General features: G+C 53.2%; 1 protein-coding gene across 6 annotated transcripts in view; it reads right to left on the minus strand.

Annotated features, from left to right (window-relative positions):
• Positions 1-25,479, minus strand: part of TMEM94 (transmembrane protein 94) — a 36,615-nt gene extending 11,136 nt beyond the window's left edge. For 2 of the 6 annotated variants that reach the window (XM_070774077.1, XM_019981102.2), the window contains exons 1-6: positions 8,000-8,215; positions 2,322-2,441; positions 1,477-1,604; positions 1,063-1,199; positions 701-903; positions 184-335 (exon numbers count right to left, since the gene is read on the minus strand). In XM_070774077.1, coding sequence (XP_070630178.1) covers positions 184-335; positions 701-903; positions 1,063-1,199; positions 1,477-1,604; positions 2,322-2,441; positions 8,000-8,053 — 794 coding nt within the window. In that variant the 5' untranslated portion in view covers positions 8,054-8,215. Of the gene's footprint in view, positions 1-183; positions 336-700; positions 904-1,062; positions 1,200-1,476; positions 1,605-2,321; positions 2,442-7,999; positions 8,218-11,989; positions 12,123-25,020 lie in introns of those variants that run through there. The other 4 variants (XM_019981104.2, XM_019981106.2, XM_019981103.2 and 1 more) reach the window with 4 other exon arrangements.
• Between the last annotated feature and the right edge of the window lie 595 nt (positions 25,480-26,074).

A 26,074-nucleotide genomic window follows, 5' to 3' on the forward strand; every position in this document is an offset into this window, starting at 1 on the left:
CTGACACAGCCCAACAAACTGGAAAAAAAAGAACCTCACAAGAAGCTAAAGCGAAGGCCCCGCAGATGCCTGCTCTAAGGGGCCCGGGTACGAACCAGGCTCCTTCCTGTCGCCATCGCCGGCTCACGGCTCACAGGGGGAGGCTCTGGGGGGAGAGGTTGGGGGACAGCGCAGCGCCCCCACCTGATGTTGTCGATCACGGGGGTCTCGAGGACACGGAAGAGCCGGTGCTGCTGGGGGTTCTGCGGCCCCTTCTTCACTTCTCCCCGGGGGGACGGGGGTGGTGAGAAAGGGGGGAACAGGTCTCCCGGCTCCAAGACGATGTGCTCGTCGTCCTGCCAGAGATGAAGGGGAGCAGGCGGAGGGTAATCAGTGGGTTCCGGGGAAGCCACTCTTCCTTGACCATTCCAGCGAAGCAGAGACATCTCACCAGGTTAAGGACCATCAGTGAGCAAGGAGTCACCTGGGGTGGGTTGGGCAGAGCCTGGAGGATGGGTTTCCTAGCAACTTAAGGATCACAGGGAAGGAAGAACATGATGAAGAGAAAGATGTCCCAGCTTTTCTCCATTTTTCCTAGAGCGCATGCCAGGAAACCCGTGAGCTGGGCAGCAAGCGTCAGGATTAAGCCCTGGGACCCTCCCACCACTGCTGGTGGACGTTCCCACAAAATTTCCAGGGAAGGAGAGGAGCCCCCAGCTACCTTGATGCCCCGCAGGGAAGCAAAGGATTCCTGGCCTGGCCTCAGAGCTATGATGTCGCCTTCTACCAGCAGGCTAACCGGCAGGTTGACGAGATGTCCATCTCTATAGGCCCAGTGCAGAGACCAAGATGGTGCGAAGGGCATGTGGAGGTCTGGATACATGGCATCTGGCCACTTGACCTCCTTGCCATCCCTGAGGGCATCTGATGAAGGTGGAAAGACAGACACAGCCTCACCCAGAGCTCCGCACACACCAGCCGGATCCAGCATGCTCTCCTCGCTTCCCCAGAAGGCCTGTGTCAACCCGCACCACTCATTCCAGCACTGACCCCGCTGTAGGTCCGCGCCCTGCCTGGCCTCACCTTGGATTTGGTCAATGATGCCCCGCAGTCTCCGTTCTACCTCCCGACGCTTCAGCCGATCTTGCCGCCCAATGAGGACGAGGTTGAGGAGCAGCAGGAGGAAGAGCGCTGAGGCGTTCACCAGCTCCACCCCGCGGCTGGCAGCAAGAGGGGAGGGCGTCCTGGGGGTCCTGGCCAGCGGGGGGTGGGGGGCTCTGCAGCCCAGCCAACCCAGGGCCCCACACTGCCCTCCCCACTCCCTTCTGCTTCTGACAGCAGCTGGCCAAGCAGATTCTCTCTTGACCCAGGCTCTGACTGCGGGGGGCAGTTCCCTGTCTCCCGGGTGGGTACGGGGACAGGAGAAGGACAAGCCCAGACCCTGTGCTGCGAGAGGCAGGAAGAAACCCCACCCACCCAGGGCCGAGGGCTGCGTACCTGCCGGCTGGCTGGCCCCCGCAGCAGGCGAGCAGCAGGAACACAGCCAGGAGCATGAGCGAGGCGCCCGGCCAGTGGAAACAGGAGCAGCGGTTCCCATGGTGCAGGAAGCTGCTTCTCCACATCTCCTGGAGGGGAGGAGCCGGGGAGTGAGAGGCCAGGGGACAAGCGGGGGACAGGAAGGGGCCGGGACTCTCCGACCTGCTAGGATCTGACTGCCTTCCTCCCCAGCCCACCCGATCCTTCCCCCGTGGCTGCCTCCGTCATCTTGCTTCAGTCCCGGCTGGGGATCAGGACACCACTCTGAAAGGAACCGTGACTCCTTTTTGATTATTAGGGATGCCTCAGTCGGGTCATGCTGCCCAGGAGGACAGGGTGAGTCCCAGCCCTGAGAATGGGCCTCCCAAGCTTTTCCGCCACCCCAACTGTACAGCCCTATACCACGGCCACAGGTGTGGAGCCCTGGACCAGGGTCACAGGATAAAAATCTCTGGGACTGACCAAGCCCCATAGCAACTGTTGCCATGAGCCTCCGGATCTAAACCAGCCAGTCCCCCGACCCTGTATTAGGTCAAATACCCACCCTATTATCAGTCCTATGGCGTCCCATCACCTAACGCCATCACTCCAGTAGGAATTTTCTCTGTCTTGAGGCTATAAAAATTGGCTGCCAGCCTTTGAAAGGGTTCGGCTCTCCCTCGAGCCGGCCCACTGTGCTAACAGCGGCTCCCACTCTAGAAAACTTTCTTCTCCTCTCATTCTGCCTCACGTCTGCAAATTCCTTTCCCACCCGCGCACGGACCAGGACACCAGCTAGGCTCTGGGCTCCCGGGAGGACGCGTCACCTTCCACGTGAGACATTTCTTCCGCTCCTTCAGGTGTCCATCCAGCACTGCCTCCAGCTGCTCCTTCAGAATGCTGAGGGCCTTCCGGGTGGACAGGCCCAGGGCCAAGGGCGGCTCGCCCTGGAGGGGAGAGGGGGTGGCGCTCGGCATCCCACGGGAGGCCCAGGCCCCCTCCCCTCCGGCCTCACCAGAACCTTCCTCCCTCCTCCCAAGGCCTCGCCCTCCCTCCCCCCTCACTAGCCCCTGGCAAGCAGTAGGGGTCATGAGCATGTTCCCCACCGAGTGAAAAGATGTGCAGGTACACAGTCCCTGCTCTTCAAAGCCCAGTTTAACACAAAACTAGAGGGACTTCCCTGGCAGTCCAGAGGTTAGGACACCACGCTCCCAATGCAGTCGGCACAGGCCTGATCCCTGGTCGGGGAACTAAGATCCCGCAGGCCACCTGGCGCAGCCAAAAAGTAAAATAAAACGGGACCAGAAACACCTTTCTAGGCTCAGCGTCTTCTAACTCTCCTTTCACTCAACTCCTGACCCACTGCCATCAGCAGCCCAGTACCACTTGGGCCGTGCTCACCGCCCAGCTCCCCTTACTTCACTGGGGCCATCTCTCCCAGTTCTCCGGCTGGAAAATGTGGATTGTTTAAGTGTGAGGGGCTTCCCTGGTGGCTCAGCTGGTAAAGAATCCGCCTGCAATGTGGGAGACCTGGGTTTGACCCCTGGGTCGGGAAGACCCCCTGGAGAAGGGAAAGGCTACCCACTCTGGTATTCCCGACTGGAGAATTCCATGGACTGAACAGTCCGTGGGGTCAGTTGCAAAGACCAACTTCCGCTTTCTAAGTGGGGAGAAGAGAACTAATCTAGAGGTACTAGCTTAAAGTTCTCCTTAGTAAAAACGTGAAGGAGAAAAACCCCACCAACTTCTGTCATCACCAGTTCATTAAAGGGAAGCTACTGTAACACTGATGGCGGGAAGAACACAAGCTCAGAAAAAGGTTGCTCCCAGGCTGCTCCTTGCAGCAGCCGCTCCCAGGAAAGGGCCTGTACCGACCACACCCCGCACTCCCGCTCGCTGAGGGTGGGTGAACGAGGCACGGACCGGGTGGTTGGTGGCACATTTTCCTCTGTGGCCCCACAGCCTGACCTCTGCCATCGAGACCCCCTCTCCTGGGCTTCTCGCTTCCTCTGTCCTGTCCACCTACCCCGCAGTCCCTCCTGTGACATCTCCACAACACTGTGTACGTTTCCAGGGAAACATCAGCCACAGGAATTCGCCTGCCAGCAATAAGCTTCCAACTCCTAAATCTGACCTGTAGCCTGACCACTGTCCTAAATTCTGACCTGTTTCTGAACTGATCCACAGCTCTTTCATAGGTATCTGTGAGTTGACACGTGCGAAACCCCGAAACTGCCGCCCAGCTCTCCCCACCAGAGCCAGTAGCCCTCCTGCAAGTTACCACCTCACCCAGGCATTTCAGCCCCTCCCCTCAACCCCTGCCTCCCCTTCCCGCCTCCCAGTGCCTACCTTCTATCCCAGCCAGGGAGCGCGCATCTGATCAACTGACCCTGTTTCCCTTTAAAATCCAGCCCAGACTCCTGAGCATGGTCTGGGATCTTCTCCAGCCTCTTCTCCTGCTGTTCCTGCCACATGCCCAGCTCCGTGAGCTCATGTGCCAACATCTTCCTGCATTTTCCTAGCCAAGAACACACTCCCTGCCCCAGACAACTCTTACTTCTCTGAGACTCGGCTCAAACACCACCCGCTCTGGGAAATTTCCCAAAGCCCAGGGCTGCACGTACTGCAGGAGGCTGGTATTCCAACGGCACCCCAGGGCGCCCTGGCTCACAGGCGGCGCTGCAGAGCGCTGTCGCCATAGGTCTGCTTGTCTGGCTCCCCCACCAGACAGACAGCCAGTTCCTTGAAAACAGGTGGTGAATTCTTCCATGTCTATACTCTCCCACCAGACACAGGGCAGCGGCTCAATGAATACTTGCTGAATGAATGAATGAACGAACGAACGTGTAGCTTCACGGGTATCAAGGACACCTTAATGAGGGTTGTCAAGTGTTCAGCCACTCAATTGTGTCTGACTCTGTGACCCGATGGACTGCAGCCTGCGGGGCTCCTCTGTCCATGGGATTATTCTCCAGGCAAGAACACTGGAGTGAGTTGCCATTTCCTGTTCCTGGGGATCTTTCCGAACCAGGGATAGAACCCGCATCTCTTGCATCTCCTGCGTTGGCAGGCAGTTTCTTTACCACTAGTTCCACCTGGCAAGCCCAGCCCAGGACCTACGGCAGAACTGCCTAGAGCTTTTACAAATGTGCAAGTCCAGGTCCCCACCCCAGACCTACCCAATCAACGCCTCTGGAGGTGAGGCCCACTCTGGGTGGATCTGAGGCACAGATCCCCAGCTGGCGGTCCAGGGGAAAAGAAGGCCCCCGGGAAAGACAGGGCCTGGGGGAGCAGTGAGTCTTTCCCAGGGCAACCTGAAGAGCACCAACGTGGGCTTTCACCAGGGAAAGTTCTGAGCAAGGAGAGGGAAGGCCTAGCCCTGGGGCGCCAAGAAAGGGTCTGGGTTTATCCACTGGGTCCCGGCCAAGCGTCACTAAGCCAATGGGGCCCTGGCTGCCCGGGTTCACAGCCCTGCCTCTCCGTTCCTACACTCGGGGTCCTGCCCTGACTTTGTCCACTAATGTTTCTGGATTTCCTCCTCCCTGCGGGTCTCCATATTCCCTCCACTCCATGGCAGCCTAGCCCCTCACCAGATACACATCTCCACCACTAGGGGTTGATGGCCTGAGGTGGCATCCCCTGGCTGCAGACTGGGCACCGGGGGCTTGTCGCCAGCTCTCTCAGCCTGAGGGGTGAGGATGGACCCCAGAGTGGGTCCCACCCAAAGACCTCCCAGCTCCTTCACTTGAACCCCAACCCCCCATCCCTGCTCTCCACAGAGGCTCTGGGGGATTATGAGATGAGAGCTGCCTCTTCCAAGAGGGAAGAACTGGTCATTTCAGCTCAGGAAGAAATGGGCCTCCAGGCAGGGAGCTGGCACCCCCTTAAGGGTAAACACCTCCCTCTGGCAGGGATCCGGGCCGAGAGCCCATGGTCCAGAACAAAGGAGTACCAGGTAAGGCCAGCACCTCTGCCTAGACTCCTGGCTGGAGGGAAGAAAGCCTCCAGGGGCAAGAAGGAGGAAGAGAAAAGCAAAGGGTGACCAGGGGTCTGTCCAGGGCCAAGGGGCTGGCCCCGGAGGGGGATGCCTGCCCCTCTCGTCCCGGAAAACCCCGGAAGAAGAGAGTCTGGGAGGCCCGCCTGTCCTCCCCCTGCCCCGTCCTCCCTAAGGCTCAACCCTCCGAACTCCCTTCCCCAGCAGGGAGTGCGAGTTCCCAGGGTGGACTTGCCTAGGTCAGGTCTCCAGAAACTAAAGTGAGTACACCTCCTGCGGGCAGGGGAGGGCTGGCTGGCAGAGGTGGACAGGCTGTGCGCCAAAGGGCAGGAGAAAGCAAGGGCGACAAAGCCCACGGGGCTGCGGGGTCACCCGGAGAGCGGCTTGGGCCGGAACAGGTGCCAGGCTCAGGAAGGCTAAGGGAGCAGCCGGGGCGCAGCCTTCCTCTGGCCGGGCCTTTAGACCATGGACACTCAGCAACTGCCCTCCGCCTGCCCTACAGCTGGCCTTTACCCGCTGTCTTATTTCAGGCACCCCAAACCCCCTGAGTCCCCCACCCACCGATCGTTTAGCTCCTTCTCTGCCTCCAGGTTCTTGGAACCTAGAGTCTGCTCCCCTCCCGGGGTGGAAGGAGGGGCCAGAGAGTGGCAGAAGCTCCAGGGGCAGCGGGAGGTGAGCACGGAGCCCCCGTGAGTCAGCCCCCCGCATGTTGTGTCTGGTCTGGAGCACCCACTCCAGACTGGCGATTAAAGGCAACACAGCAAGGGGAAAATGAGCCATTGTAATTATATGCCTCCTGAGGAAAGCACCTGCCCACACAGAAGCCCCAGGGCCCGACACCGCCCTTCAGTCGACTCTCCGCGGCCCGCAAACCCAACTGTTGTGGCTGCACACGAGGCCTGATGACAACCCCCTCTCCAGCAGGAGAGCCCGGGTGTGGGGAAAACCACTGTTTCTCTGCTTTTCCCGAGGCTTTCCACCCACAAGGTGTGAGAAATGAAGCGGAGGAAATTGGTGAAAGAAAAGGCTCCTGGCGGCCCTTCTCAAAAGCACTGAATGAGGCTGGGCACCCACAGTGGGTTCGGTGCAAGGCTGGGGCTGGTGTGAGAGATAAGAACCCAGGTCACACGCACTCCATCTAAGGTCTGCTCCTCTCCGTCCACCAAGGCCAAGAAGGGCGAGGAGAACCTGTCCCAGAGGGATGCTCAGAGGCTCCTCCTCCCCACCCCCAGGCACCTCCAGGAGGCTTCGGGGGTCAGCAGCCAGGTCTCCACGCCAGAGGGGAGGGGCGGCCCTGCTTCTTCCCCGACACTGAGGTTTTCTGGGCAGAAGCAACCATGTCCCACTCTCTGAGCTGCTCAGCCTCCACTCCCGAGGCCCCAGCAGGGGTGGGCTCAGGAGGGCTGCCACCACACCCCTCACTCCCTCTCCATCTCATCACCAAAGGAGGACACGGGTCAGGCCCGGGGATTCAGGGAGCAGCAGGTGGTGACGGATCTCTGTCTGGTCCAATCAGAACCCAAGGAACCTGCTCCAGAACCGAATCTGCTCCCCAGGGCCCAGAGCTAAGCATCTGGGTCAGTCTAATGAGGCTTCAAGAGCCAGTACACCTGGGCTGCCCTGTGCCACCATGGTCAGGCTTCTCCGGTGGCCCAGAAGCAGAAGCCCTCAGCCGCCCACCCCCTCCGGCCCCCAGACCCGTCAGGACTCCTCTGAGGTTCCCTCAGCAAAGCAGCCATCTTCTTTCCTGTTTGACCTGTTTCAGGAAAAAGTGGACTCAAGGTCCCCTAGACTCAGGGGGACCAATGATGAACTGGCCTCGGCCACAGCACAAAGCCACTAGTCAGAACCAGCTGACCCTCTGCCAGGTCCCCTGGGTCACAGCCTTCATGGCCGGTGCAGCGGGCAGGGGACCCAAAGCTGGACTCCACGATGTTGGAATCACCGGAGCAGAGATTCGGCCACTGTCCTCCAGGACATATGACAAGCATCACCACGAATCTCATCTGAGCTGGGCCAGACAGACCCGAATCGACTCCACCGACAAGCAACTCAAAGCTTTAAGCAGGGGCCCCTCCTCCTCTTCCTCATACGGACCGGGCACTTTCACCCACCTCCTGCGGACAAGACCCAGGAAGAAACCCTGGTGGCTCCTGTCTCAAGACCCATGTGGTCCAGGGGGAGACGCCTCCTTCATGGCCCCGAGGACGGGCTGGCATCCAAGCCTTGTATGTGGTGACCTGGGTGCCGGCATGCCGTGAGAGGGTGCCCCACGGGGAAACGCGGGCTCCCGTCCCGCTCTGGGTGACCATGGGTGACTCAGGGGCTGGGTGGGCGGCTCCACACCCCGGCTTCCTGGTTCCCACTCCCAGGCTCCTTCCACAGTCCTTGCTCCCTCTAATGCAGGTCCAGCCTCCACCTTCGACCCCACCGTTAATCCAAAGCCTCCAACACAAAGCAGGGAAGCCGGGTGGGCGGGACGGGGCTGTCAAGCCCAGCCGGCATACTCACTTTGCCGCCTTTGCCCTGAGGGGCCGTCCACAGCTCTGCCCGCTTAAAGAGCATGGGGCAGCACCTGGGCCACAAGCGAGTCAGCTACCGGGCTGCCAACACTGCCTCCAGGGAGGGCGAGAAGGAGACGGGGAAACAGAGAGGGTGAGGGAGGGCAGGGGAGAACAGGGGAGAGGGCTGGAGCACGTGTGAGCGAGGAGGACCCTGCGCAGCGGTGGCAGCAGCGGAGTGGAGCTTCAATCTGCTGATTAATTCAGCCTGTTCCCAGTCATGCTGCAGATCGAGGGAGGGAGGAGGCGGAGGAGGAGACCAGGCTGCCGTGCAGGAGGGCGGGGCAGGGGTGGGAGAGAGGGGAAAGCTGGCAGCGGCTCTGCCAGATGTCGGGGGCTTGGCCCATTCAGCAGGGGAGGCACCGTGGGGAGCCCGGAGCTCGGGAGGCGCCCACCAGAGGAGAGGCTGGGCAGGAAATGGTTGCTGTCGGCCCGCAGCCCCCAAGGCAGCTGCCGGCATCAAGGAGGACCTGGCCTCTCACCGCCCCAATCCCCTTCCTGGGGCCCGTGTCACTGGGCGAGGTGAGGGGCCCTACCGGGGGAAGTCCCCCAGATCCCTGACACTCCAGCATGGAGCCACGACAACCACAGCCCTCTCCTCTGTTAGAGCTGCAGGAAGGAGGGGAGGGGGGGACTTGAGAGTTATTAATAGCAGCACATCCTAGAGGAGGGGAGAGGACTGACAAGTGAGAAAACTGGAGCAGTGACTTCCAAGAGGGCAGAAACCGGGGGACCGGAGAGGGAGGGAAAAGCCCCTGAAAGGAAGCCTCTGCGGATCCCAACAACGGACCAAACTCCTTCCCACCAGGTCGGGGGGCCTCCAAGAGCCACTCAGCGGTGCCATGCAGAGCTCAGCCAGCAGCCGTCCGCCGACTGCATGCAGACGCTCCTGCCCAGGTGCTGCTGGGACAGGACACCGGGCCTCGTCCCCAGAAGAAAGTGAGGCTGCGGACCTCCTGGGGCTTCATTCAGGGCCTGGGTGTCACTCCGGGACCCCGAGTTTGACACACAGGAAGCTGTCAGAACGGACCCCCTGGATGACGTAGGGGCAAAAGACCCTGGGAGTGGACAGGAGAGTTCTCTGCCTCCCTCCAGGCCACCCTGAGGCTGGGGCAGGAACACCTCAGCGGAGATGAAACGGTCTAACAGGTCGAAAACCTGAGTGCGGGCTGGACCTGAGACAGGCTCTCCAGGGCTCTGCTTCCTAGACAACACCATCTCCTCTGCAGCCAGCCTCTCCCCTCCCCATTCTCTAGCACAGTTCCCCGGGGGGGCCCACCCCAGGCCCCGCCAAACCCAGAGCTGAGTGGGGATAGGAAAGGAAGGGCCTGGGCTGTCCAGGGGTTAAGGGCAGGAAGTCTCCCGGAGGACGGGGGAGGAGGGGTTGGCTTCAGAGGCAGTCACTCTGATTTTGGGCAGCAGCTTTAGCAAAGTGCCCAGGAAACTCCTGACCCCCAGCCCCGGCTCCCAGGGCACACTCCCCTTTAGCTTTCTAAAAAGACACTGCTCTGGGGGAACCACAACTAAGCAAGCACTGTCTCTCCTGTGCAACAGCCCATAGGGTTTAACTCAGGTGCTCCACAGCCCCCAGCACAGCCTTCCGGTGTCCGGTCCCCCCTTTCCAACACTGTCCGCTGCAGCAAGTGCAAGGGGAACTTCTGAGAAGGAGAGACCCAGACCGTCACTGCCAACGGCACATCCACCACGGGCTGGAGACGGGAGAGCGGTGCCTGCCGAGCACACTGAGGACAGGTAGGTCACAAAGAGGAGGGGGGCAAGATGCAAAGGATCAACCGGCAACAGCCAAACGGTTGCCAGGCAACGACAGGCAGCCTCACCAACAACTCCCAGCATGTCAGCTCACCCACTCCCGTTGGAGGCCCCAGGGATCCACTTTATAAGCCTACATTTACACAACTCACAAGGAACCTCAGGTAGAAATGTCATCAGATCTATTACTTAGCTGCTTACCCTATAAATTCCTCAACTAGTCTGTCTGTAAGCCAAAGGCCATCCCCTGGGGGCCTAGAGTTCTACCAACCACAGGGAGCATTCCATGAATACAACTGATGATGGTGGTGATGGTGCTTTCTAGAACAGGAGAGCATCTATCCAGAAAGAAAAAGAAGAGGATGAAGGAAAACAAACCCTCCCCAACAAAAGGCATCCAGCCTGGGTTCACAAGTGTTCTTTGGGCTTGAGAGAGAAGCCAGCCCCTAGACCACAGAAATCTGTTTCCCTGATTCAATAGTAATGGATGTTTCAGCCACAGGCTGGAACCAGAGGAAGATACTGTCCTCTGTTTTGGGGACATTCAACCTCACCCAGGCAGGCCACCTCATCACCACATCGTAACCTTCGGAGGGAGGGCGCTCCCTGGAATTGAGCAGTGCATGGCCCTTGCAACTGTACGCAGCAGCCTTGCACCCAGGCTGGGGGTGGGACAAGTGCAGCCTTGCCTGCGTGCCAATCCCTGCTAGGATGGACACTTGCACAGCAGCCAGAGGCCTCTGTGAGCAGGAGGCTGAACACACCTGCCTTAAGCTCAGGTCCACGAGCCTGCTCCACAGCCCATCCAGAGGCACGTGAATCCTGGAGCTGAACATGTCAGCAGTCAGCCAGGTTCCAGTGTGTGGACCCACGGCTCCTTCCCCAGACCTCCCAAGGTCTCTTTGGCAGGAAGATCACTATCATAAGTTCAAGTCAATAAATATTTACTAAGCTCTTTCTACATGCCAGGCTCTATGCAAGGAGCCAGGGACGCTGAGATAAAACGGGACAGACAGATGGTGTCAACACGGCATAGCAAGGACGACGGTGGAGGGGCTGTGAATGCTGGAAGAAGGGACTCCGGAGGGAGGAGGAAGTATCTGGAGAAGGTCATGCTTAAACCAGATCTTGAATGAAAGAAAAGTAGAAGTCTGGCAGGAAAAGGAGGGGGAGGGGATTAGGTAACAGCCTAAACACGAAGTGTGTACCCAGACTCTAAAGCACTCAGAATTACCAGTGGTGGGACTTCCTTGGCAGTCCAGTGGTTAGGACTCTGTGTATCCACAGCAGGGGGCACAGATCTGATCCCTGTTCAGGGAACTAAGATCCCAGAGGCCGCACAGCACACCCCCCAGAAAAAGAATTACCAGTGGTAAAGACCACGGCAGGGGAGGTGTGGGATGCTGGGCCAATGGGCAGAAGTGGGCGTGTGGAGGGCTCTGGACCCCATAGTAAAGGTTTTGGCAGGCGACACAATGACTTTTAAGCAGGAGCAACAAAAGGTCAGCTCTGTATTTTGGGTAGCTTTCCCTGCCCACCCAGTGGAGACAGGGGGTCAGAGACAGGGGGACCTGCTAGGAATGTGTGATGGGAGTCCAGGCAGAGATGTAGGGGAATCTTCGTCCCAGGAGAGGGGTACTCGGATCGACGACAAATCTACCTCCGCGTAAAGATGGTATATGTGGAGGCTGGGGGTGCCCAAGTCAGGCTGGGGGGTGCCGCCTGGACCCCTGGGGGGCTCACTCCCAGCTGATTCAGCAGCTGTGCCTGGAGTTTGACTGGGGAGCTCTTCCCTAACCAGAAAGAGGGCGCCGGACAATACTCAACAGGGCTCGGCAGGCTTGGGCAGAGAGCAAACAAGCGAAATTACACAGCCCTGGGCGAGGAGTGGAGACTGGCTGGGAGCCAACCCCGATCGAGAACTGGCTCCATGCGGCCACGTTCACTGGTCCACCCTCTGCCCTTGAGTCACAGCTCCTGGAATCCGTGCGTTCCGGCCGTCAATGGCCTCATCGAGGGATCAGATCACGTGCTACAAGCCCCAGAGCCACACACCCCACCTCTCACTTTCAGTGTCAAGCCCCCTCACGAGGACCTCCCAGGCAAACACAGTCGGGAGAGTCCAACAGAAACACACACAGTCCCCAGGAGGGCAACCATCGCGGCCTACCTCGTGCTTCTCTTTCAGGTCCATGGGCCCAGAGTACTGCAGGCATGCCCAGAGGACGGTGGTCACCCCCAAAAGGAAGGTTCCTCTGCAACATGTACGAACCCCAGTGACTCTGTCACAGTCACCGTGACATCTGGGGGAAAAAGAAGAAAGAGGTTCCATGGGGCTGTTTCTGTGAAACACAAGAGGATCACCTCAACAGTCGAGCAGGACATGGAGGAGACGGTGCCCTGACCGCTGGGCCCCAGCCTGTCCTGGCAGCTGGCAGCTTTGTGAAGTCAAGAGGGAGACGGCTACAGAGGGGATGCTGGAGGGCTGTAAGCTTCCCCTCTTTTAACCTTCATTTTTGGAGGCATGTACACTTTGTTCTTTGACTTGCTGCCTTTCAGCGAGTAGGAAAAGCCATGGCTCATTAGCTCTTTATTTTTGGAAGCACTGCATGGCATGCAAGATCTTAGTTCCCCAACCAAGGATGGAACCCGCACCTCCTGCAGTGGAAGTGCAGAGTCTTAACCACTGAACCACCAGGGGAATCCCTCCTTGGCTCTTTAAAAGAGAAGGTATGGGACTTCCCTGGTGGTCCAGTGTTTAAGACTACGCGTCCACTGCGGATGGTGTGGGTTCGATCCCTGGTCAGGGAACTAGGAATCCTGCATGTCACACGGTGCAGCCCCTCCCCCTAAAAAGTGAAGGTAAACTGGAATCTAGATACAACTGGAATAATCAGGCAAATGGTGGAGAGAGCAGCAGAGATGATTGGGGTAGAGACATGCTTGCTCCACCTTGTGGGAAACACACACCGTAAGCAAATGCGTGCACGCCCAGGGCCGCGGGCCTCTCTTGCACCTGGTCAATGGGGCAGTGCTCAGTAGGCACCTGGGCGGGTGCCCCAGGCTGCAGGGTCCAAGGCAACAGTAATGCGGAAAATGAAGATTAGTCTCACCTCCCCACCTCCTACTCCCTCCCCATATAACCCCTGACCCTCACCCATACACACTTTATAATTTCAGACGAGTGTTTGGGTGAAGAGTGCGTGCATGCGTGAGTGCAGGCTAAGTTGCTTCAGTCGTGTCCAACTCTGCGACCCTATGGACTGTAGCCCGACAGGCTCCTCTGTCCATGGGATTCTCCAGGCAAGAATACTGGAGTGGGTTGCCATAACCTCCTCCAGAGGATTTTCCCCACCCAGGGATCGAACTCGTGTCTCTTATGTCTCCTGTATTGGCAGGCGGGTTATTTACCACTAGTGCCACCTGGGAAGGCCAATTAGCTGCAGAGAGAGCAAACTAACCTGCTCTCTAACAGTTCTCTTGGGGCCGACAGCACAGCCTTATTAAGAGGAGCTGGTCAGAAGCCCAGGAGAACTGTCTAGAAACAATTAAAAAAAAAAAAAAAAGCTGTGTCCAGAGGACCCCAGGCAGGAGGCCCAGGCGTGGCAGGCACTAAATCCGACCCACAATCCCATCCGATCCCTCACGGGCCTGCATGGCTGAGTCTGCCCGTCCCTCTGCTCTGCCAAGCAGGGCTCACAGTCCCAGAGGTCAGAGGCAGCCAGCTGACATGGGATCCGGGGAGGCTGAGTGTGCATCTCCCAGAGGCCGCTCTGACTCGGGCACCCAGGCCCTGTTTACAAGGACAGCTCAAGGTCCCCATGACAGCCCATCCCAGCGGGGGCTGGAAGAGACAGTCACTGCACAGAGAGAGGCATCAGGAGCCATGCGGAGATTCCGCTCAACTTCTCCGCCAACACTACCAGGGTGAGACGACTGTGCGGCCAGCTGGAACCGCAGCAGCTCCGAAAGGGCAGCCAGGAGCACGACATTCTTCTGTGAGTCTCTGTGTTCCCATCACTCCATACATGGGATTCTGGGAGAGAGCCGGCCCTAACTGCCTAATCTGAAACCAGTAGCTGTGTCCTTAAAGGGCCAGGTCTACTCCCCGCCCATGGTGAAAAAACCCACAGGCTTCAAAGCCAAACACCGGTGGGTTCAAATCCTGGCTCCATCATGTGCCAAGTGCCAAATGACCTTGGCGAATCACCTGCCTCTCTGAGCCTCAGTGTACCTGTTCAATGAAAGGGAGTGATGATGCCTATTTCACAGTATTAATATTGACACACTTCACTCAGGTCCAACTCTGCGACCCTATGGACTGTAGCCTGCCAGGCTCCTCTGTCCATGGGGTTCTCCAGGCAAGAATACTGGAGTGGATGGCAGTGCCCTCTTCCAGGGGATTGTCCTGGCCCAGGGACTGAACCCACGTCTCTGACGTCTCCTGCACTGGCAGGCGGGTTCTTTACCAGTAGTACCACCTGGGAAGCCCAACACACACCCACAAAAATGACTAAAATGAAGAATACCGACAGTACCTACTGTTGTGAGGACACGAACTGGAAAATCACTGGTGGGACTATCACATGGTGTAACCACTTGGGAAAACGTTTTGGCAGTCTCTGATAAAGTAGAGGTGACTGCTGAAAAAGGCGGGGGTTAGAGGCACCAACCTCTGACAGCACCACCGCACCCTCGGAGTGTAGTGGAAAGTCCACATGTAACTTTACAGTCAGCCCTCCAATTTATAGTCCTGCGTTATGGATTCAACCCACCATGGATCATGTAGCACTCTGGTTCGTATTCAGTGAAAGAAATACAGATATAAGTGGACTCATGCAGTTCAAGGGCCAACTATAAACACTTATTACATGACCAAGTAATCAAAATATACACCCTCACAAATATTCATAGCAATTTCATTCAAAGTAGCCCCAGATTGGAATAATGCAAATGTTCACTCACAGGTGGACAAATGTCCACTCAACAGTGAAAAAACTAAGATCATGGGATCCAGTCCCATTACTTCATGGCATATAGATGGGGAAACAATGGAAACAGTGAAAGATTTTATTTTCTTGGGCTCCAAAATCACTGCTGACAATGACTGAAGCCATGAAATTAAAAGATGCTTGCTCCTTGGAAGAAAAGCTATGACAAACCTAGACAGCATATTAAAAAGCAGAGACATTACTTTGCTGACAAAGGTCCATATAGTCAAAGCTATGGTTTTTCCAGTAGTCATGTATGGATGTGAGAGTTGGACCATAAAGGAGGCTGAGCACCGAAGAATGGATGCTTTCAAACACCACAGTGTTAGAGAAGACTTTTGAGAGTCCCTTGGACTGCAAGGAGATCAAACCAGTCACTCCTAAAGGAAATCAATCCTGAATATTCATTGGAAGGACTGACGCTGAAGCTGAAGCTCTAATACTCTGGCCACCTGATGTGAAGAGCCAACACATTAGTAAAGACCCTGATCCTGGGAAAGGTTGGAGGCAGGAGAATTAGAGGTTGACAGAGGACAAGATGGTTGGATGGCATCACCAACTCAATGGACATGAGTCTGAGCAAGCCTCGGGAGATGGTGATGGACAGGGAAGCCCGGTGTGCTACAGTCCACGGGGTCGCAAAGATCCCGAGTGAATGAACAACTACCACTCACAGGTGAATGGATGAACGTGTTATGGTTAATGCGTATAATGGAATTCTACCCAGCAACAAATACATACATGCAACCGATACGTACAACAATGTGGCTGAATATGAAAAACATCTGATGAGTAAAAGAAGCCACTCACAAAAGAGTGCCTACTGTATGACTCAATTTACATAAAATTTATTATTGTTGTTTAGTCATTAACTAGTGTCTGATTCTTTGCGACCCTATGGACTGTAGCCCACAAGGCTCCTCTGTCCATGGGATTTCCCAGGCAAGGATACTGAAATGGGTTGCCATTTTCTTCTCCAGGGGATCTTCTAGCCCTAGGGATTGAATCTGTCTCTCCTACATTGCATGTGAATTCTTTACCACTGAGCCACGTGGGAAACCCATATAAACTTTAGAACAGGCAAAACTAATCAATCATGGCAGCAAGCAGATCAGGAGTTGCCTGGGGTCAGGGAGAGGGAATGACCACAAACGACACAGAGATCTTTTGTTTAATATTGTGACTGTGAGTGGTGGTTATGGGATGTATACATTTGTCAAAATTCTTTGAACTATATACTTAATGGGTTGGCAAAAATATTTGTTCGGGTTTTTCGCAACATCTTACTTTTTGGCCAACCTGATAAACAGGTATGTTTTATTGTATGAAAATAGAGTGCTTCCATAGAGCTGATTCTCAGAAAGTACAGTGGAATCTGAGGTACAGCCGATCTTTAAAATGCCTAGCACATGCCAGATGTGGCTGATCTAAAAGAGAAGGCTAATGAAGCATTTATCCAGGGCCGACAATGGCAGATACTTGGTAAGTCTAAGGAATGGTCCTGTTTTCAAAGAACTGTAAGATGAGGTCCCTTCCCTAGAGGGATTTAAAATACAGTGGTTTGGGCTATTCTGAAAAAAAGATAACTAAAATTCAAGTTGGCCTTGAAACACTAAGTGAGAACTGCTAACAGGTGCGTAGGAGGAAGACTTACCTAAGCAAGAGTCACGAGTCCAACCAAGGCACCGAGGAAGAAATGCAGAAGCCTTTTTGAAAGACAGAGATCTGACCTATTCGGTTAGAGCAGAAGGCCTGAGTAGGTCAGAGTGAAGAAGTAAATGAAGGATCACACAGGACAGGGAAATCGGGAACTCTTGCAACAAGGCGCCCTGAGGAGTCACTGGAGGTTTCTGAGCAGGCCTCGGGATTTTAAGAGGGTAGAGAATGGATCAGAGGAGAAAGGGAAAGAAATTACAGGCAGACGAGTTAGAAGAAAATGACAGTCACCCTGGTTCACTATGACGAGTGTCTCAACAAAGGAGGCAAAGAGAGTGACCTGGTGGACGCTTCCTGGCTCAGAACCAGCGTCAAAAAGAGCCAAGTAAGTGATGAGGGCTTTCCGGGGGTCCAGTGGATAAGATTCCTCCTGACAACGCAGGGGACACGGGTTCAATCCCTGCTCCGGGAAGTTCCCGCAGGTCTCAGGGCAACTAAGTGCGTCTAGAGCCCGTGTTCCACAACAGGAGAAGCCACGCACCAGCCTAGAGAAGAAAACAGAAGAGCCTGCACACGGCAGCAAAGGCCGCGCAGCCACAAGTACACGAAATGTTTCCTTTTTTAAAGAGAGCTTAAGTGGGTACCCAACGTTCAGGCTGAGGACTAGCTGAGGAGCTGGCTGTCCATATCTCTCTGTTAGCTATGGTGGCATTCTAGGCACACCCAACCCATCAAAAGCATAATTTGGTGGACTTCAGCTAAACAGCGGTGCCCAAAGTGTACTGACTGATGCGGGAGGGAGGGAGGCTTTTAATCACAAGTCTCAGAGTTCTATCCTTGGTGGCATCCTAGTCAGTAGTTTCATCAGTGACTTGGGTGAGGAAACAGACGGTATGCTAATCAAATTCTCGGGTAGCACAAGCCTGGAAAGGAGATCAAAGCCAAGCTCCAAGAAGATCTCAACAGGCAGAAATGATGGGCCAAATGTAATAGATTCAACTCAACTGTAAGACATTCAATATTAATTCCTGTCCTTAGGTTCAAAAACTACTGTATAAAACATTCTAAAGCAATTATCCTTCAGTTAAAAATAAAAAAAAAATTTTTTAAACACTACTGTAGAAAACACTGTAAAGCAATTATCCTTCAATTAAAAATAAATTAATTAAAAATTTTAAAAAAACTACTGTATAAAACTACTACAAATGGCTTGTGTGCTAAGTTGTTTCGGTCGCGTCTGACTCTTTGTGACCCCATGGACCATAGCCCGCCAGGCCTCTCCCTGGGAAGATGGGATTCTCCAGGCAAGAATACTGGAGTGGGTTGCCATGCCCTCCTCCAGGGGATCTTCCCAACGCAGGGATCGAACCTCCTGCACCAGCAGGCAGGTTCTTTACCACCAGCGCCACCTGGGAAGCAGTTTCAAAATAAATGGCATGGCCACCCAGAGTTCATTCATATTTAGGTCAAAGAACTGATGCTTTCAAACTGTGGTGCTGGAGAAAACTCTTGAGAGTACCTTGGACAGCAAGGAGATCAAACCAGTCAATCTTAAAAGAAATCAACCCTGAATACTCATTGGAAGGACTAATGCTAAAGCTGAAGCTCCAATACTTTGGCCACCCGATGAGAAGAGCCGACTCAGTGGAAAAGACCCTGATGTTAGGAAAGACTGAGGGCAAGAGGAGAAAGAGGCAACAGAGGATGAGATGGTTGGATGGTATCACCGACTCAATGGACATGAGTTTGAGCAAACTCTGGGAGCTAGTGACAGACAGGGAAGCTTGGTGTGCTGTAGTTCATGGGGTTGCAGAGTCGGGCATGACTTAAGAGACGGAACAACGATAACAATAGACATGCTGCTGCTGCTGCTAAGTTGCTTCAGTCGTGTCCAACTCTGTGCGACCCCATAGACGGCAGCCCACCAGGCTCCTCTGTCCATGGGATTCTCCAGGCAAGAACACTGGAGTGGGTTGCCATTTCCTCCTCCAATGCATGAAAGTGAAAAGTCAAAGTGAAGTCGCTTAGTCGTGTCCGACTCCTAGCGACCCCATGGACTGCAGCCCACCAGGCTCCTCCGTCCATGGGATTTTCCAGGCAAGAGTACTGGAGTGGGGTGCCATTGCCTTTTCCAATAGACATGCTAAGTACCCCAAAAGAGAAAAGTAAGTCTCCTGCTTGCACATTTCAGAGCACACCTGAAATAATTTGCTCATTTGTATATCATACACTGAGAAGGACACCGACAAAAGCGGAAGGTTTCCAGGCAGAAACTGCCAGGTTGGAGAATCTGTGACATGAGAAATAGTGGAAGGAGCTGGACACCCTTAGCCAGGACACATACCAAAAACATGTCAGGTCTGAGCAGGGCTAGAAGGGCCTGAAGGCTGCCAGGGGAAAGAAGGGCCAGGCTCACTCTGGGAGGCTCCAACAACAGGGCCTAGGCTAGGGTGAGGAAGCTACAGGGAGGCAGACTGGGACTTAACATGAACAATATCTTTTCTTCGTTTTTGTTTTTTGGCCACAAGGCTTGTGGGATTCTCAGTTCCCCAACCAGGGACTGAATCCGGGCCACGACAGTGGAAGCCTGGAATCCTAACCACTGGGCCACCAGGAAACTCTCGAGCAATTTCATTACATAGTTAAAATTGCATTTAAAAAATGGAAGAGGCTACCTGAGAGGCAATGGGCTCCCCATCACCAGAGGGATCCAAGCAACGGTGGGAAATTATGGAGCTAATAAACACATCAGGCAGCAAATAAGAAAGACATGACCTTCTATGGTCTCTTCTAATTCCAAGAGACTCTGAAATCAAGAAATCCAGGAGCATTTACCTATGAAAAGATGCTCAACTCCACTCACAGGAAGAGACATTCAAATTAGACTACCCCAAGGGAACAAAGCTGGAATATTTTCACCACCGGACTTCAAGGTTTTGTAAAGCTACACTAATCAATGCAGTGTGGTATTGGCCTGGTAATAGAATCTAGAAATAGATCCAGACAAATATGGTTGATTGATTTTTGAGAAAGGTACAAAGGCAACTCAGTGGAGAAAAGACAGTCTCTTCAACAAATCATGCTGGAACTAAATAATCAGATATTAAAAAAAAAAACCCAAAGTTTGTAAATATAGCTTGCACCACACACAAGAATTAACCAGTAATGGCTCCTAGAGCTAAATGGAAAAGTAAAAAGAAGAAATAATAAGAGGAAAACCTTTGCTAACTTTGGGTTGGGTTTCTTAGAGTCAATACCAAAAGCTGCTGCTGCTACTGCTGCTAAGTCACTTCAGTCATGTCCAACTCTGTGTGACCCCATAGACGGCAGCCACCAGGCCCCCCTGTCCCTGAGATTCTCCAGGCAAGAACACTGGAGTGGGTTGCCATTTCCTTCTCCAATGCATGAAAGTGAAAAGTGAAAGTGAAGTCCCTCGTCGTGTCCGACTCTTAGCGACCCCATGGACTACAGCCTACCAGGCTCCTCCGTCCATGGGATTTTTCAGGCAAGAGTACTGGAGTGGGGTGCCATCGCCTTCTCCAAATACCAAAAGCACAACCTACAAAAGATATTAATAAATTGGAACTGAGTAACTGATGACAGGAGTGGGAGGAAGAATTTTCACTGTATATACTTTTGTGCCTTTTGAATGTACCTCGTGAATGCACATGTATCTTTAAAAAAAAAACAACAACAGCAACCTCTCACTTCTGGGTATATACCCACGAGATGTGACATCAGGGATCCAAACAGGTATGTGTACACTCGTGTTCACAGCAGCATTATTCACAACGGCAGAAGTGGAAGCAACCCAAGCGTCCATCAACAGACGAACGGATATACAAAATGTGGCTGATGCATACAATGGAATAGTAGTCCATCTTAAAAAGGAAGAACATTCTGACACGTGCTGCAACATCAAAGAACTTTTAAGGCCTACACTATGTGAAATAGTGAGTGTAAGTCGCTTAGTCACGTCCGACTCTTTGTTTGACTCCGTGGACAGTAGCCCACCAGGATCCTCTGTCTGTGGAACTCTTCAGGCAAGAGTACTGGAGTGGGTTACCATTCCCTTCTCCAAGGGATCTTCCCGACCCAGGGATTGAACCAGGTCTCCCACATTGCAGATAGATTCATTACTGTCTGAGCCACCAAGGAAGCCCAAAGTGAAATAAGCCAGTCACAAAAGGACAAATACCATATGTTTCTTCTGACATGAGGTTTCTAAGGAGTCCAATTCCTATAGACAGAAAGTACAATGGTGGTTTCCGGGGACTAAGGAGCAGGGAATGGGGGGTAAGTGTTTAACAGGGACAGAGTTTCAGTCTGGGAAAATAAAACAGCTCTGGAGATGGATGGTGGTGATGGCTGTATAACAATATGAATGTACTGAACACACCGAACTGGTTAAAATGCTAAGTGTTGTGCTTTGTATATTTTACCACAATATATTAAAAAAGTCAGCAACTTCTGATTTTGCAATTGGCTCTGGCTTTTATTACAAGCAGTGCGTTCCATGATGACTTTAGGGATGTTTATGCTCAAATTCAATAAAGGCTTTAAAAAAAAAAAAAAGAAGATACTGACATTAAGAAAACTAAGTTCATATTATATAATTATACTATTCATATTCATACTATTCATTCATATACTATTCACACTATAATATTCATATTCTTAACTGTAATGTTTCTAGTTTCCCAAAGGCCACTGTGAGCCCTGAAAGTCTCCTTCCCTTGGGGACCCCTCATTCCCCATCACTTTAGGCCTCCGGATGCAGGCATCAGCTCAGGTCTAATCTGGCCCTTAACCTACTTGCCATGCCATGTGATCCTGTTTACTACTGGCTCGGCAGCCGCAGGCAAAGCTTATTATTAAGCTGGTCACCAAACCACACATTCTGGCTGGCCGGTCCATTCGGAAGAAAAACATTCCTGCTGCAGCTTAGCCTTTAGTTCACCTGTGTACTGTAAACAAATCTGGGCCTACTCAGAAACCGGGGTTCAAAGAATGTTTTTAAAGGAGCCTATCTTTCAGGTAGAAAAAGATGCTCTCATGCAAACAAGGCTGACACACAGCAGAAACTTACACAGCATTGTAAAGCAACTATACTCCAATAATAAAAGTTTTTTAATTAAAAATCTCATTTGGAGAACAAAAAGCACTTAGCAACTTTTGGAAAAAATGAAATAAATTATGATGTATGGATTAAAAAAAAAAAAAAAAACAGGACTTCCCTGGTGGTCCAGTGGTTGAGAATCCATCTGCCAACGCAGGGGACACGGGTTCGATCCCTGGTCCAGGAAGATTCCACATGCCTCTGGGCAACTAGGCCCATGTGTCACAATGACTGCAACCACTGAAGCCTGAGTGCTCAAGAGCCCACACTCTGAACAAGAGGAGCCACTGCACTGAGAAGCCCTCACTCAGCAATTGGAGAGCAGCCCCTGCTTGCCACAACTAGAGGAAGCCCTCAAACTGCAACAGAGACCCAGTGCAGTCAAAATAAATGAGTAAATAAAAACAAAAACGCTGACACAATAATCAGATTTAAAAGATCAGCACCCACTGATCAGCAGAGATGTGCCAACTACGACTGGGAACCTTGACACTTAAACACCAGGAGTGAGTGGATTTGGGAAAAGCTATGATCAGAACTCAAACTTGAGTTGGGTGAGGTTCAGTCGCGCCTTGGGTCGTAAGTTATGGTCTCCAACCTCCAGGGTCTAATGCTCGATGATCTGAGGTACAGCTGATGTAATAATAATAAAAATAAAGTGCACAATAAACATAATGCACTTGAACCATCCCCAAACCATCCCCCCATAATCCATGGAAAAACTGTCTTCCATGAAATCGGTCCCTGGTGCCAAAACGGTTGGGGACGGCTGGGTAGCTCATGTTTACAATAGCATGCTTCCCTCTCCATACAGAAATCGTTTCCCAAGCTCAACATTAGGGAAGGACCAGTGGGAGGAACCAAAGGATTGCAACCTGCCTTTCTCATGAGTTCCGCAGGAGTTAAGCTTTCCAAAAGGCTGATTCTCAACCCTCGGAGCTGGTACTCCCTAGCAACTTCTCAAAATAGAAATGTGAAGGGCTTTCTGTTGGCTTCCATCTCACCGCCCAGCCCTGGCTCTCCCGGTCGGGTCACCACAAACAAGGAGGGGGTGGAGGCGGTTCAAGGGCAGTTAACTCTCACTTCTTTGGCAGCTGGTTATCAACGGGATGGTTTGTACTTCACCTCCCTAGGCAAGGCACTTCTCCATGGTCTCTGCCAGTTTCCCTACTTGTCGTTCTGACAAAAATCAGTGAGAAAGGAAGTTGCAGCTGAAATAAGCCTTCCAGGGTATGTGGATTTTATGTGAACATCTAGCCCCAGTTTCACACTTAATGACAGTCTACATTCTGGTGTCTTCTGATCTTTATAGTGATTTTTTTTCTATTCCATGGATCACTTTTACCTTTTTCTTTTTTTTTCTTTTACCCAACTTTTTAGATAATGAACCTGGTGCCCTTTTTTCTTATTTAAAACTACCTCACTGGAACACGCTCGCTCTTCTTTTGCCCAGATCACCATAAAGACATACCACCATAATATTTCTTCTTCAGTGCTTCTTGACTTTTTTCTGTTTCCACACTGCTCTTATACACAATCACACTCTCTTAATAACACCTCTAATTACACTGCCAAGTTCCCTGAAACCAAGAAAGTGCTACCTTGCCCTGACTCCACCCGCCCCACCCCCGCCTCCCCTGAGAATCACTAATTTACACCCACAAAGATATACCACAATAACTATTAATCAGCCAGTGAACTACTTGTTGGTTACTTAAAATTAATAAATGCAAAATATATTAAGTAAATGCTAGACCCCATGAAAAGGGATTCTCTGGCGGCTCAGATGGTAAAGAATCTGCCTGCAATGCAGGAGACCTAGGTTCCATTCCTGGGGTGGGAAGATACCCTGGAGAAGGGAATGGCAAACCACTCTATTCTAGACTGTAAAAATCCCATGGATAGAGAAGTCTGGTGGGCTACAGTCCATGGGGTCACAAAGAGTCGGACATGACTGAGTGACTAACACACATATACACAAAGATCCCATGCAAGGGATCCTATACATACAGGCCACCTCATTTAAGGCTCACAACCACCCTGCAAGAGGCTGAGAAAAAATAGGGAACTTGGTTTTCTCAGATCACACCTAGGAAAGGACATGCTCTAATGGGTAAAGAGCTCAAGAATCTGGACTTGATGACCCTGGTGACCCTGGCCCTGGCCCTTTGCATCTCTCAACAGTTAGTCCCAGGCCTCCCAGGTGGCTCAGTGGTAAAGAATCCACCTGCCAATTCCAAGACACATGGGTTCGATCCCTGGGTGGGGAAGATGCCCTGGAGAAGGAAATGACAACCCACTCCAGTATTCTTGCCTGGGAAATCCCATGGACAGAGGAGCCTGGCGGTCTATACAGTCCATGGGGTGGCAAAAGAGTAAGACACGACTTAAGGACTAAACAACAGTTAGTCCCCACATCTGTAAAATAAAACGTTAAAACTCCCTCTTGACTTCCATCTTCTAAGAGTACCCAGGCTTAACTGAAGTGAGTGTCTTGGATAAAGCATGAGAAAACTAGCGTTGTCCCGGTGGACAAAATAACACACCAAGAAGGAAAATAGGATTCGACACAGAACTCCCTGCCTTTTTTTTCCCCCAAAAGCCACACACACACACACACACAGAGGGTGGGATGGAGCAGCACGTGACCATATCAATGAGCACGCCGAAGTGCAGCCGGTGGTTACACACCAATGAAAGAGCAGGGTTTCCCTCGTATCTGGCACCGGGCAGGGGCTCACGCTGCACACGAGGGACTCTAAGTACTGGCTTCAGCGGTGAGCCGCTGAGGAGCCAGAGCACAGCCGAGGCAGCAGTTTAAAGGGTGGCAGTGACTCCTGCTGCTTCCAAGGAGTCTTGAAACCTTCGGGAAAGGTAGAAAGGGGCGGGGAGGGGGAGGCCAGGCACGCTCCAAAATGCAACGTCGCCGCCGCTCTGCGCGGAGAAGCAACCTCCGGCTCCGTCCACCTGGACATCGGGGTCGTGATCAGCACGAGGGCCCGGGCGGCATTTGAGAGCGCGCGCAGGGGAGACAACCGTCCGAACTGAGGCCGGGAGGGGGGCACTCCCAGGGACCCTATGAATAAACTGGACGCCAGCGCTGGAGGCCGTCCGGGCCAGGGCCCAGGCACGGTCATTCCCGGGGCAGGGAGTCTTTTGTTGGCTGGAGGCTTCGATTTTTGACGCGGGACCCCCAAGGGGCCAAGCCAGGGCCGAGGGGCAAGTGTGAGCCCCTGAGAGGAAGGAAATGGCCAAGAGCTGGAGGCAAAAGCCAGTTCCTTGACTCCTCCACCGAAAGGGATTCCCTCGAGGCCATTCCCTGGGTGCAGACCCCAGACTCCCCTCCCCTCGGCCAGGAATCCCGAGGAGGCGGAAGGCCGGACCCCACGCCCCTGTGCTCCCCTTGCTTCGGGCCACGGGCCTTCTCGTACTTACCGGGGCCGGGGGACCGGTCTTCCTCCCCCGCGTCCTCTCCCCTCCCTGCCCCCTCCTCACTTCACGTCCCCTCCTCCAGGGGCCGCGGCCATGTCCGTTACTGGCAACTCCAAAGGGGTTTGCCTCCTTCTCCGACAATGGAGACCGCTAGCTCGCTCGCTAAAGTCCTGGGCGCCGATTGGTCAAAATCCGAGACGGGGAGGATTTCCAGCTTCTTATTGGCAGAGTGGAGCGCGAGGCTGTAGCCACAACCGCCCCTCTGGGAGCCTGGCGGAATTGAGTGCCAAATGCTGCCGGCGGGAGAGCTCACAACCGCTGTCCATCCTTGAGCGTCGTTCTCCGGCGGTTTCTGAGCCAGCGGTCTCAGTCAGGGAGGAGGGCACGGCTTTCAGCTCGATTCGTTTTCCCACGGAATTATCCTGGGAAGATCGACAGGACCTTCCGCCCCCCGCCTTTCTTTTTAAAATGAGCCCTTTGCAGAGCAGAGCGCCTGTGTCTCCGACTTCTAACTACCCTCCTTGTTGCTGGGAACAAATGCCTAGAGACACCTCGACGCTCAGAGACCTTGGAGGGAGTCCCTGGGGACCACTACTGCTTCCAATCAAAGCTGGAGAATCTAAGGCAATCCTGCAGTTTTCTCCTCAGCTTAACTGAACTCTAAGGGGAAAAACAAGTTAAAAAAAAATTTTTTTTTCTAGATAATTAGAGACATCGCCTGGGAGACCTCTCTTGGGAAAACAAAGCAAGCTGTGTCAGTATTTGCTTTTCTTTTCCCAGAGATCTAAGTCTGGAGAGTTAGGGTTTTGTTTTTTGGTTTTGCGTCTGTTTATAAAATTGAAGGACAGTCATGGCTGGCCCTGGGAAGTAAGAGCCCCTTTTCCCTATTAATGAATTTAATTATGTAATTTAAATCTCTCTTTCTTTGCAGCTGGACAAGATGGTGCCATTTCGGTGCCTACTCTTGTATGTTTGAACTGTTTTATCTGTGTCTAGAACTGGTAGACTTGAATCTTAAAACTGGTGGAATTGTGTCACTTTCCTGCAAACAAAAATC

Source organism: Bos indicus, chromosome 19 (genome assembly GCF_029378745.1).
Source record: "Bos indicus isolate NIAB-ARS_2022 breed Sahiwal x Tharparkar chromosome 19, NIAB-ARS_B.indTharparkar_mat_pri_1.0, whole genome shotgun sequence".
Taxonomy (NCBI): Eukaryota; Metazoa; Chordata; class Mammalia; order Artiodactyla; family Bovidae; genus Bos; species Bos indicus.